The sequence below is a fragment of the Onychostruthus taczanowskii genome, unplaced genomic scaffold (genome assembly GCF_017590055.1).
Source record: "Onychostruthus taczanowskii isolate IOZ18803 unplaced genomic scaffold, ASM1759005v1 scaffold17, whole genome shotgun sequence".
NCBI classification, from domain to species: Eukaryota; Metazoa; Chordata; class Aves; order Passeriformes; family Passeridae; genus Onychostruthus; species Onychostruthus taczanowskii.
Genome location: NW_024498906.1, coordinates 14,553,635 through 14,565,428, shown reverse-complemented (window position 1 = coordinate 14,565,428; position 11,794 = coordinate 14,553,635). Strand labels below are relative to the sequence as shown.

At 44.4% G+C, this 11,794-nt stretch overlaps 1 protein-coding gene across 1 annotated transcript; it reads left to right on the top strand.

The window, feature by feature from the left end:
• The first annotated feature begins 7,568 nt into the window (after positions 1-7,568).
• Positions 7,569-10,920, top strand: LOC121333539 (trefoil factor 2-like). Its single transcript, XM_041399967.1, has 4 exons — positions 7,569-7,650; positions 8,586-8,732; positions 10,087-10,236; positions 10,844-10,920. The coding sequence occupies exons 1-4, from the start codon at positions 7,569-7,571 to the stop codon at positions 10,849-10,851; spliced, it is 387 nt and encodes a 128-aa protein (XP_041255901.1). The 3' UTR covers positions 10,852-10,920.
• Positions 10,921-11,794: the final 874 nt, after the last annotated feature.

Below are 11,794 nucleotides of genomic sequence, written 5' to 3'. Positions count from 1 at the left end.
ACAGACACAGTTTTCCCTGAAGTAGCTTTCCCACTAATCATCATATATCAGCCCTTGCTAACATTGGAGCTTAATATTTCTCCCTCTATTTTTAACCACATTTAATTGATGCAGAAGAAACACTTCCTAGCCAATATTTCCTCCCTTCCCAGCCATCAATGAAAAGAGCAGTAAGTGAAACTTGCTAAAAACAGCAATAATCTCGACTCCACTCTGCCAGCTCTGTAGGTAATTTTCGCTATCAGCTCAGTTGAGCCAGCCCAGGTCACTTTCTGACCTCAATTCTTTTACAGGCCCTGTCACACTGTTCATCCTTCTCAGCCTTTCCAGTCCTCACCATCAGCTGTTCAAGCAACATCTTTTTGCTGCCCACTTTTGAAACCACTAGGGCAAAACTTCTCTAAAATGACCTTTTCCTCCCACACGAAGTCTTAGGCTCACTTATTATTTCCTAAGTCTCCTCTTTCAGGCATTTCTCATTTGTGTTTATCTTTTAGCTATTTGTGTCAGGAATAACCTTGCAGCCCTTTGCCTGCATTGCCTGGCTTTCAAAGTTTTGATCATTGTTCCCACAGTAGCAAATGAGAGCCATGGATTCTTCTTCTTTTTTTTTTTTTTTTTTTAATATCTCATGTGTCCCAAATAATATTCGGTCCCTGACATGTGAGGTGAAACCCAGAGCTCTCAATCTGCTCTAAGAAACTGCCAGGAAAATAAAGGAGTAACATTTCCTTTTAGCTTGCAGGGTGAATGGCTGCTGACCCCTGCTCCTATTTCCACTGCTAATTGCTCTGGCATTAATGAATGAATTATGCTAAAGTGATGCAATATGGGCAAGATATATCAGCTGCTCTGTGCCATTGCCCTCAGAACATCCGTGTTTGGGGCTCTGGGTGATCTCAGTGACCCCCTGCGTGGCATTCACATCCTCTGGAAAAATCCCTTTGCCCAGGATTTTTCTCCTGGGAAGCTGAGACGCCTCAGAGAAAAGGGAAACAATTCTTATCTCATTTGCTGCTCCTGTGTTGTGCTCATATGGAATGTGCTTGGAGATTGTTTACCCACAGGTGATTGTTTCACTGGATTCTGCTGTGAGTTGTTTTCACTCTTTGGCCAATCAGTGCCAAGCTGTGTTGGGACTGTGGAGAGTCATGAGTTTCATTATTATCTTTTTAGCCTTCTGTAAGTATCCTTTCTGTATTCTTTAGTATAGTATAGTATTCTTTAATATATTATAGTATAATAAAGTAATAAATCAGCCTTCTGAGAGCATGGAGTCAGATGCATCATTCCTCCCTGCCTTTGTTGGGGCATTCCCTGCAAATACAGCACCCCTGTCCCTGTGTGCAGTGAGAGGTGTTGGCTCGTGCCCCTTGCAGGTGTTGCTCTTTCACTGCACCTGCAAGAATCCCTCCCTCCCTCCCACCAGTCACTGTGGAAGGGAACAGACCCAGAAACCCTCTCCACGTCACGAGTGGTGCTGGATTTGGGTCTTCTGGGAATCACAACCAATCCAGAGGCGTGGGTTTGCTTCAGGTTTTGGTGAGTTTCTGAATGATCTGTGAAGCTCCACCCATCAGCATTTTCCATTCTCCAAACCAGGACATTTTTACCAGATTCAGTATTACACCCAAACTAGGTTATCTTGGCTTTGAGCTTGAAACTTTCACTAGATGATTTGAAAAGATGTCCTTGAGAAATTATGAAAATCAAAAGATGCAATAATAACATCATGGGATTGGCCAAACTAAATTAATCCCTCCCTAGCCCAGTTTCCTGAGCCAGTCACAGGTGCTCACAGGAAAACTTCAACAAGGATCAAAGGTAATGCAGTCATCCCTCACATTATTCTCATTTCCCAATCCTGCTACATCATTTTATTAAATGCTTTCTGGTTGTTTTGTTCTGAGAATTGATGAGTAACTTTTGCTAAAGTCCAGCCAGCCACAGGCAATGATACTTTCCCAAAAACACCCTTCCAACCTCCAAGGATTTGCAGCTTAGACATTTCCTGAGACAGATGTGCAGTCTGGGGATTTTACAGCCCCAAAACAGTTTTTCTTCACTGAGTTCATCCAGTTGCTTTTCAGACTTGTGTGAAGTTTTAGCATCCACAGCTGAATTGCACCACATCCCTGTGCTAGGTGATGAACCACCTTCCTTCATGTGCTTCTACCTTACCACTGAGGCTTTTATGTTAGATGACACCATGAGCTGTGCCTGCTGTGACCTGTCTGGGCCTGGAGAGACCCGTTGTACACAAATATTCCTGATGTGGATGCTGTCCCACACTGCTGTCGCCTCCACAGAACTTTTTACAGGCTGGAGATTGAGAGCACAGCATGAAAAAGTAGACACGGAGTGGGTTTAAAAAATGGAAAAACTTTGTAAATCTGCGATTCTCGATTCCTCGCCTAAGAATTGTTAGCCTGTCATTTGCTTTTGTCATGGTTGCTAAGCACTGAGCTGGTGTTTTCCCAAAACTGTCTGTTATCCTCCAAATGCTCCTGCACTCACCTGAGTGATCACAATCAGCTCAGGGTTCTTTGCTGGAGCTGAAAAGGTGGGATTGCTCCTTTCCCAGGTGTGCATCGCTCCACATTTCCTGACACCATGCCTCACCTGCCATCCAACCCTGCAGTCATTATTCCATTTTGGAATCCACAATCCCTCCCAGCAGCTGCCTCATATTTTCACTGCCACTGAAGTTCTGTGTCACCAGCAGATTTTTCCCTCTCACCTCCTCTTTCAGGTGGTTTGTGAGACTGCAAATGTCCCAGCATAACTCTACAGGAGCCCTCTCATGGCCTCTCCTCACAGAGAAAACCATCCTGCCCTCTGCTTGTTTTTATCCAGGAGACAATTTCACCATCTGGCCTGGGATTGCTTAATTTCTACGATCCCTTCTCTCTTCAAAACATTTTTCCGTAGCTCATTGCTCTCGTGAGCCAGAGGGCTTTTCTCAGCATCTCTCCTAATTACACTGTCTCCTTTTTAACCCAGGGCAGCCAGAACGTCACAAAGGGGCTGGGACAGAACCAGAATTGTGTTTTCCCCTTTGTACTCCTTTCCTAATAGCTGCTGAAAGCAATTTGCCTTTTTTCACTTTGAATATTCAGCTGGCACATGCACAGTGATGGGAAGTTCTGTGAGTGACAGCAGCTAATTTGCAGCCCATCTTGGTGATTATATACTTAGGTTACTCTTCTTCCATGCCTTTATTTTTTATTTCATTTACCATTTATCACCCAGTCAATCTTGTAAAATATTTCCACCACTGTTCAGCTGCACTTTAAAAAAATTAAAAAAAAAAAAAAGGAAAATAATTCTGACTCATCAGCATATTCATTGCTTCATTATTCACCAAGTTTTCCTGATCATTTATGAGTGTATTGAGCAAAAATCCTCTCCTCTCCCCTGTGATTGCTGACATTTGTCTCCTCTCTGAAGTTATTTGTTTACCACTTTGTGAATTTACTTCCCTGCAGTATTTTTTTATCTTTTCTTTATTTTACTTTGAGAGGAAAAAAAAAGGTCTTTTTTTTTCTAGTAGCTTCCTTTTTTCTCTCAATTATTCTGGGTTTATATGTGTGCCTGAGGGCATCCTTCTCATATTTTTTGTTCTATGGTAAATATTTACTGAGTTTTTCATATTGTGTCTTTCAACAGCACCCTGCTGTTTGCCAGCATCTCACACATTTTACTCTTCCTTTAAGCCCAATTTAATAAGTCTTCTTGATTTATTTTTCCTCTTTTAGATGGTAACAGGCCAGGATTTGGGCTGCCTCCTTGCCTGTGGTAAACTGGAATGTATCATCACCATTATCACAAGACCTTTCAGCGGCCCCTTTGAATCAGATCTGCATTTCTGAGGGTCACTACAAATCTGATGGGGTCTAGAAAAGAAACAAAAAGATATCTAGAAAAAATATATCTAGAAAAGATATATCTTGCACATATTTTCCTGCTTTGCTGGCTCCAGCCAGCGTGTCCTCCTCTCCACAGGCTGGTCCCCACCTCGTTTCAGGAATGATAAGGATTTTCTGGGGTTATTTTGGTGCTCACAGAAAATGATGGCGATGCTGAGAGATCCCAGAAGCATTAGGGAAAATTACTGGCTCAGATCAGTATTTCTAAACTGGCACTGGGCTTTGCAGTCACAACCAGACCTTTCTGTAGTGTCTTGGGTGCTGAAATTCAGGCTTTTAGATCTGACTCAGCTCTGAGTTACACATTTGATTCACTTCAGTAATTAAATCTTTCTTTTCACCTTGGGCAAGGATGTTTGTCACAGAAATGTGACAAAAGTCCTCTTCCAGCCCTGTCTGTGGTTTGCAGAAATGTCATATTCTTTGAAAAAATTCCCCTGAAGGAGTTTGCACTCACAAAGTAAACATTGATTTTGACAACTGCATTAATACATCTCTGGTAGGGATTTTATCAAAGCCATAGATCTCAGGGGTTATTTTGAACTGTCCATTTTCAAAATAAAGATGTAGGGGTTTCTCTGTTCGTTTTTTGACTCCTCAGACAGACAGATATTGTCCTGGTTTGAGGAATTTCATGTGCCAACTCAATACTTTTCTGTGCCTGGCACAGCTGGAAGGAGCAAATTGCAGACACCCCTCTCCTTTGCCACTGAATTTTTTTTCTCTGTTATGATGATTTATTTTAGAGAGCACTTAAAACTTGGGATTTACTTCGTGGGCTCATAAGCAGTGATGTTGGCCCAGTGACAGATTTCTTCATGCCAGCATTCAAACTAAGAGTTACCACAAAAGGAAATTCCCTTCAGGGCAAAACACCCCCTTTAGGATGAAAATCAAAGTTGTACTGTTTGCTTGTTATTTTAAGTGAAAAGATAGAGAGAAAAGTACCCTTATCCTTCAAAAATTCTGGATTAGGAGAATAAAGAGCTGCAGGCTGCCACCAATCCACAGCAAGATCCAATTCCAGCTGTGGGTTCTCCTTGCTGGGAAGGAAATGAGAGCACCACAGTGCAGCTAAAAGGGACCAGGGGAGGATGATGAGGGAGAAAGCAGAGCCTGGAGAGGAGGAAGGAGCCTGGAGAGGAGGAAGGAACCCTCCAAGCCCCTCCTGGCCACGGGCACCTGCAAAGCCTGAGATCCATCACAGATTTACCGAAAGGTTTAGGCAGGCGCCGGCCTCACAGAAGGAAACACATTTACAGGGAAACCCCAGATAATTTTCAAGGCTTTGCTATATAAACATATTAAAGATCTTTAAGTAATCCCCTGGCAGAGAGCAGGCAGCTCATTCCTTGCCCTGTGTTTGCTCTGAGATGCCAATCAAACGCTCTTTCCGCAGCGAGAGCTCGGGGCTAGATTTGCCTTTGTGCCCGCAGCTGGGATCGGGCCCAAGAGGCGACAGCCAGCAGATAAGGGTTTAATTAATGTCCAGAAAGGAGCAGAGGCGACAAACGTTATCTGCAGTTTCAGCTGACTCACACGATGGGCTGATAATCTACTGAGAGTTCCACGGTCCCCCTCGGGATCGCTGCTTTCCTCCTGCAGCCGACCCCACTGCCCATCTCCCAGGCTGCTGGAAAAGCTCCCCGTGATTTCTCTGCACAAGGCATCAAGGTGGACCTTTGCACATAAGGGGAAAACTGCATTTTAGTGTTTTCAGTCCGATGTTTTCTCTAAGTGATGGAGATGAGAAATGTGATCTGAGCTGCTGAGTGATGGAGCTGCAGCAGCTCCATCTCCCTCTTCTGCTCCATCTCCCTCTTCTGCTCCTTCTCCCTCTTCTTCTCCATCTCCCTCTCCATCTCCCTCTTCTGCTCCATCTCCCTCTTCTTCTCCATCTCCCTCTTCTGCTCCATCTCCCTCTTCTCCTCCATCTCCCTCTTCTGCTCCATCTCCCTCTTCTGCTCCATCTCCCTCTTCTGCTCCACCTCCCTCTTCTTCCTGCATCCTCTTTTGGCATGGAGGATACACAAAATATCTAATTTATCAGTTGTGACTGTCAATGAGAAACGCCACCCATGTCTTAAATAGGGATGGATATAAATGGAGTCCATAAAGTATTGAATAAGTTAACCCTTAGGAAAAAGAACCCTATTTTTTTTCTTCTTGTAGGACAAAATCCCTCCCACTTTGTTGGAAATACTTTTCAACAAATAAATTTCCTCCATATCGCAACCATAGAAGCTGAAAGTTCTCACTTTGAGCTTTGTAACAGAAATATGCACAAAACTAATTTGTATATAATATTCAAAAGCAAGAAGACACAATTCTGTCAAAGATCCAAAAAGTGCATTGAAATCTCTTTATTTTGGTGATGAACAGGAAGGGTTACCTGGTGGTTTTCCTGTAGGAAAAGTGAGGCTGCAGAGCACCCAAGGGGCTGCAGCCTGTCCTGCCTGCTCTGCAGGTGCCTCCTGTGGGGAGATGGTTCCACCACCCCACTGCTTCTCCTCCCTCCCTGGCACTGCTCTGATTGTCTTTAAGAGTTGACAAGTAGCTAGAAGTTAAGAAATGTTACAGTAAATGGTAGAAAGTTGTCCAAAAGGAAGATTAAAGCCTTCAGCAGTCCAAGTCCCAATGCCTGTTGTCCCAAAACAACCCAAAATCTGCCTGGGAGGCCACCTTTGAAACCAGGAGAAAATCAATCAGGGAATCATTAGGTCAAACACGGTGCTTTAAAAGTCTGGTTTTGGCAATGCATGTGCAGGTGGTGTTGGAGAGGTTGGGAAGTGGTGCTCTGCTCTGGGGATCAGGCAGAGGGGATGGGGACAGCCCCTGTGGTGGCACCTCTGGAACAGGACCTTGCACAGGGCAGCAACTCCAAAATAAAGCTGGGACACTCAGGACTGATGCCTGGATGATCTCTGGGGCAGGCTGAGATCATACAGAAACTCTCATTTCTTCTCTTGTGTCTCTTGCTGTTGGACCTCTGGGGCTTTGGGGGTTTGTTTTTTGCCTTGATCTTACCTTCTTTTCCTAAATCCCCTTGTGTGGAAACCAACATGTACTCAGTATTTCCCAGCTCCACCTTCCAGATTCTGTGTTTATGTATTTTTTCAGGTGCACAGTGGTCTCCTGAAGCTTGGAGGTATCAGAGCTCCAGCCCTCCTCCCTTACCTGATTCAGAGTAAGCATAACCAAAACCTTAAGGCCAGGGAAAAATCGAGGCAGAAAAGATACACTGAAAATATAGTAGTGGCTGGAAAATAAAACTGCCTAGAGGCTTAAAATACTCTTAAGGCAATGAAATGAGAGCACAATGAAGTCTGGCACTCAGAGCCAGAGCCTCTGGCACACAGAGGCACCCAGCAGCATCCATTTGATTTTGGGATCACGTAATAGATGTGGATCTATAGGTACGTAATAGTTATGTGATCAATAGCTCATGGGAGCGCAGAAATTTATCTCTGGGATATCAAAATATGCATGGCAACACTTCCTAACCAAACAAAAGAAAACCCAACCTTCTGGGTGAAGCTTCAGATGGAACAATGTTATCGGGCCTCGCTGGGCAAACACGCGGAGCGCATAAAACCCGCGGCTCCCAGGGAAGGCAGCACCTCTCCTCCTGCAAGAGCCATGGATCTCAAGGTGCTCTGTGCACTCTCCATCACCCTCATCATAGCCCTCAGCAGCCTGGCAGAGGGAGTTGCACCTCCAAGTAAGTACCTCCACACGCTGCTGCCTTCCAGGTACGTGTGGGACCCTCATCCCACCGACTGCAGCCAGAGCCTGGCAGCTTTGGCACAGCAGGCAGCAAAGGTTTCCTGTGCTGCTGCTTATCCCCAAAGTGGAGCCTACTTTTTAATTTTTATCAGAGAGATCGATAGCAAAGAAAGACTGCAGCTGGACTCTTGGGTTGTTGGAATAACCAGGAGCCCACTGCAAAGGCAGAGGTGATCGCTAGAACAGCGCCAGGGCTGGAACACGAGCCAGCTTTGTCTAAATTTTCTTCTGACATTTGGTTTATGCTGCTTTGCCATGTGAATGCAGTTTTAAAGGAGTCTGTCTGCCTCCTCATTAAAGGCAAGTCGTTCAGACAGCTCCAGAAGTGGAAAGCAAGTCACTCAATGACAGCTGGAGGACAGCTCCAGAATTTCTTGGTTGTGGCTGACTGTGCAAATGACTTAAAATGTTAAATGAATGGCTGCAGCTATTTGCACATCATCCTATACTTTATAATATTGCAAAGATTTCGTATCTTTACACCTATTGAATATCCACTGGAAGCCTAAGTCTTTTCCTCTTCACATGAGATGGGCAAAGCAGCAAAGATTTAATAGTTTAATATTTGAAGTTCTTGGGATTTCCCATTTGGTGTGGTCGATTCGAAGCCCACAAACCCCACTGTGCTGGGCTGGCTTGGCTGCAAGTGAGACCACAGACTCTCAAAATGTCATGTACAGCCCTGACCAAAATTGGTAGTGGTTTGAAAGCAACTTTTAAACCGCTCAGGTTGTGGTCTTAGCAGGGGACTGAAATGATGGACAGCATCTAGGGAAAGAGCATTGTTCCCTGTGAGCATTTGATAAACAACCCTCCATGAGAAGTGTGCAAACTGACACGTGTAACTTGTGCTCCTTTTGTCCTGAACAGCAAAATGCCAGTGTAAAGTGGTTCCCAAGGAGAGGACAAACTGTGGCTACCCAGGTATCTCAGCAGCAGAGTGCAAGAAAATTGGGTGCTGCTTCAACGCCTCAGTCCCCAGCGTCCCCTGGTGCTACAATCCTAAGCCAAAGAAAGGTAATATCTCTGCCAGAAACATTGATTTACCTCGTGTTTGACTATCCAGAAACGTGTACAAGCAGGGAGCAGTTCTGCTTTTCCTTAGGCAAGAAAAGTGGGCACAAACCTCTGTTAGGAGACCAGTGGCAATAAAATGCAAAGTTCAGCCTTGCTTACCTGACTTCTGCCTCATCCTCTTCACACATTTCCTCTTCCTTCAGGCTTCTAGTTATCAAACAGCCTGTGCTGATTACTTAGAGACATTTCAGTGTCATTTGTGGTCTTGTCCATGGGTACAGCAAGGGGTACTCAGCACTTAAATAAGTGGGTTTGCTGTGTGGTTATTTGACGTCTGTCAAACAAATCCTGCTTCTATTTTTTGCCATTATTTTCTCAGGGAGGATAACAGCTGCTCTCCTAGTCTTTCTAGGATTAGCTGTATATTTTACATAACCGTGTTAAGTAATGGAGTGTAATTAGCTGTGTTAATTAACTCAATGTAAGCTACATTTGCTGAGCTGACAGCACGACTCCTTCTCGGGAGAACTTCAGGGCAGTCTCAGCAGCTGCACAGGTGACATGAAAGGAAATGAGGGTGCAAAGGCAATGTCACCCAACAGAAGAACCTGATATAAAATGGAATTAGTCAACAGGGATCAGAATTCCAGTAGGAAAAAATAGTTTTGCTGTTGAGCACTGCTTGCAACTCTTGTAAACCTTGAAAAAGGAGAAGCAGCAACTTAGGGTGGCATTCCCATAGAACTGCTTTTCTGAGCAGAACTGCTCCATGAGAGCAAAACTGAAGTATTTAAGCTGGGTGGTATAATCTCTCTACTTGTGATTTTAGTTTTAAGTGCCTGGAAGAGCTGTGATTTCCTCCTAAAACACGTATTTCCTTTCTATAACTGAAGCTGGCGTGCAGAGAGGGCTGGGTGGTCCTTTCCCTGTGCTAGCCAGGCCTCCCTGGGCTTAGCATGGGGTCAGGTCATGGGCATGCCTGCTCAGGGGCCAGCGTGTGTGACACCACTGCAGGAGACACAGGACTTGTCAGCCCATTGCTGGATTGAGGGTGGGCTGCTGCCAGACACTTCCAGGGGTGAATTTTCCCTCCTCTTATCCCTGGGCACATCAGCATTTCATCACCCTTTGGAATTTAATATTCCTAGGAGGCTGGGTGAGGATTTGGGTGAATCTGCTGGCTGAAATTGTTTCAGAGAAGGTCACAGTGGCCATCCCATCTGCCCAGTGCCCTCACCTTTGTGTCCTTTTATTTTGAATTACAGCACCGGGCAGACAGAGCACGAAGTAACACATTGTCCTTCCTTCCTTTGTTTTGATTTGGGGTTTGTTGTTTTTTTGTTGCTTTACACAGTGAAGAAAGTGTGTCCCAACGATCCCTACACCAGGATAAACTGTGGCCACCCTGGCATCAAGCCCAGGGAGTGCACAAGGAAGGGCTGCTGCTTCAGGGCACACCCCGCCGGCGTGCCCTGGTGCTTCTACCACCGCGTCGTGGAGGAAGGTAATGTCCCCAGGAGGTGTCCCCCCGTGTCCCTGGGGGTGCTCCACAGCTCCTGCCAGTGTCCCTGCTCTGCCCAGGCCTGGTGTGCTGTGCCAGCTGGAGAATCCTAAGGGTGTGAGCATAGAAAAGGTGGCTAAACCCTAAAAAACCAGTTTATTGTATAGCAGAGAGTGGGGTGCTGCTGGTGCATCTGAGCCAGGGGTTTGTGGGCAGTGTGAGTTTAAGACCCCAGATAATCCCAGAGTAGAGCTGCAGTCACCCAAATCACATCCACCTTATCATGAGAGATAAAAAGCTTTGCTTTGGAAATGTGGACTGAAACTTAGAGAAATTTCTGATCCCCAGCTAACTTTGTTTCAGTTAGGATTGACCTTTCAGCATATTTAATAACCAGTAGCCTCAGCCACACTGTGTTCTGTACTTCATACAGCTCACCATAATTTGGCTTTACTGATCTGGATCATAATTGGGAAACACATCTACATATGGGGGGTTGGTTGAGATGGCTAAAAATTTGCCTTTTGGATGTCCCAGGCAAAACACTTCCTGCATCTTGTGTGATTTATGGAGAAAACCTTAAATCTGCTTCTCCTCTTTACCTCCCCAGCTTGTTAAAGGAGAAACTTCCATCGAGAACTTGGCAACCTTTGGATCTACTCCAGTGGAACGACAGATGGAGGTCCCAACTCAGACTTTGTATTTTGCAACAGCCACGATTTCTAGGCTGTTCCTTACCTGGGATTGACTCCTTTCTGATGAAAAGTTACTGGTAGCTTTTATTCTCTCTGTAGGCTAGCACTGCACAGGTTTTCACTGTAATAAAACAAGTACAACACAACTTGTGAGGGTTTTTGTTGGTTTTTGGTTTTTGAGTTTTTTTGGGTTTTTTTGCTGTCTCTATTTCTATTTTCTATTTTAAAAGCTGTGTATTTCTCCATTTCCCAGGAAATTTGGCATGTCAGCAACCTGCTGATGAGGGAGCAGGCACCAGTGCTTCCAAAAGGAACACAGCACTCAGCTTTTTGTGTTAGTTACTCTTCACACTTGCAAGTGACTGCTTGAATTTGTTAGCTGGCATCACACCAGCCACCCATCCTTCTGAATGCTGGAAATACTCAGAGTTTGCCTTTATATAAATTTAGCTGTGGGTTTGGGCTTTTATTTCCCATTGAGACATAGGGAAGGGTGCCTTTGATAGCTGGTCTGACTCAAACACCTCCTGCTCTCTCATCTCCCTGTCCCTGGTGCTCATCACAAGCAGGTCCCATGGGTCACACTTGGGAAATGGGTCTGCAGCACAGAGGCTGCATTTAAAAATAAAACAAAATAAAATAAAATAAAATAAAATAAAATAAAATAAAATAAAATAAAATAAAATAAAATAAAATAAAATAAAATAAAATAAAATAAAATAAATAAAATAAAAATAAAGTAACATAAAATAAATAAAATAAAATAAAATAATAAAATAAAATCAAAACTAAAAGCACCCAGCCCTGGCCTAAACCTGAAATGGAGCTGCTGTGTCTCACCAGACACAGGAGAAGCTCCTGGTGTT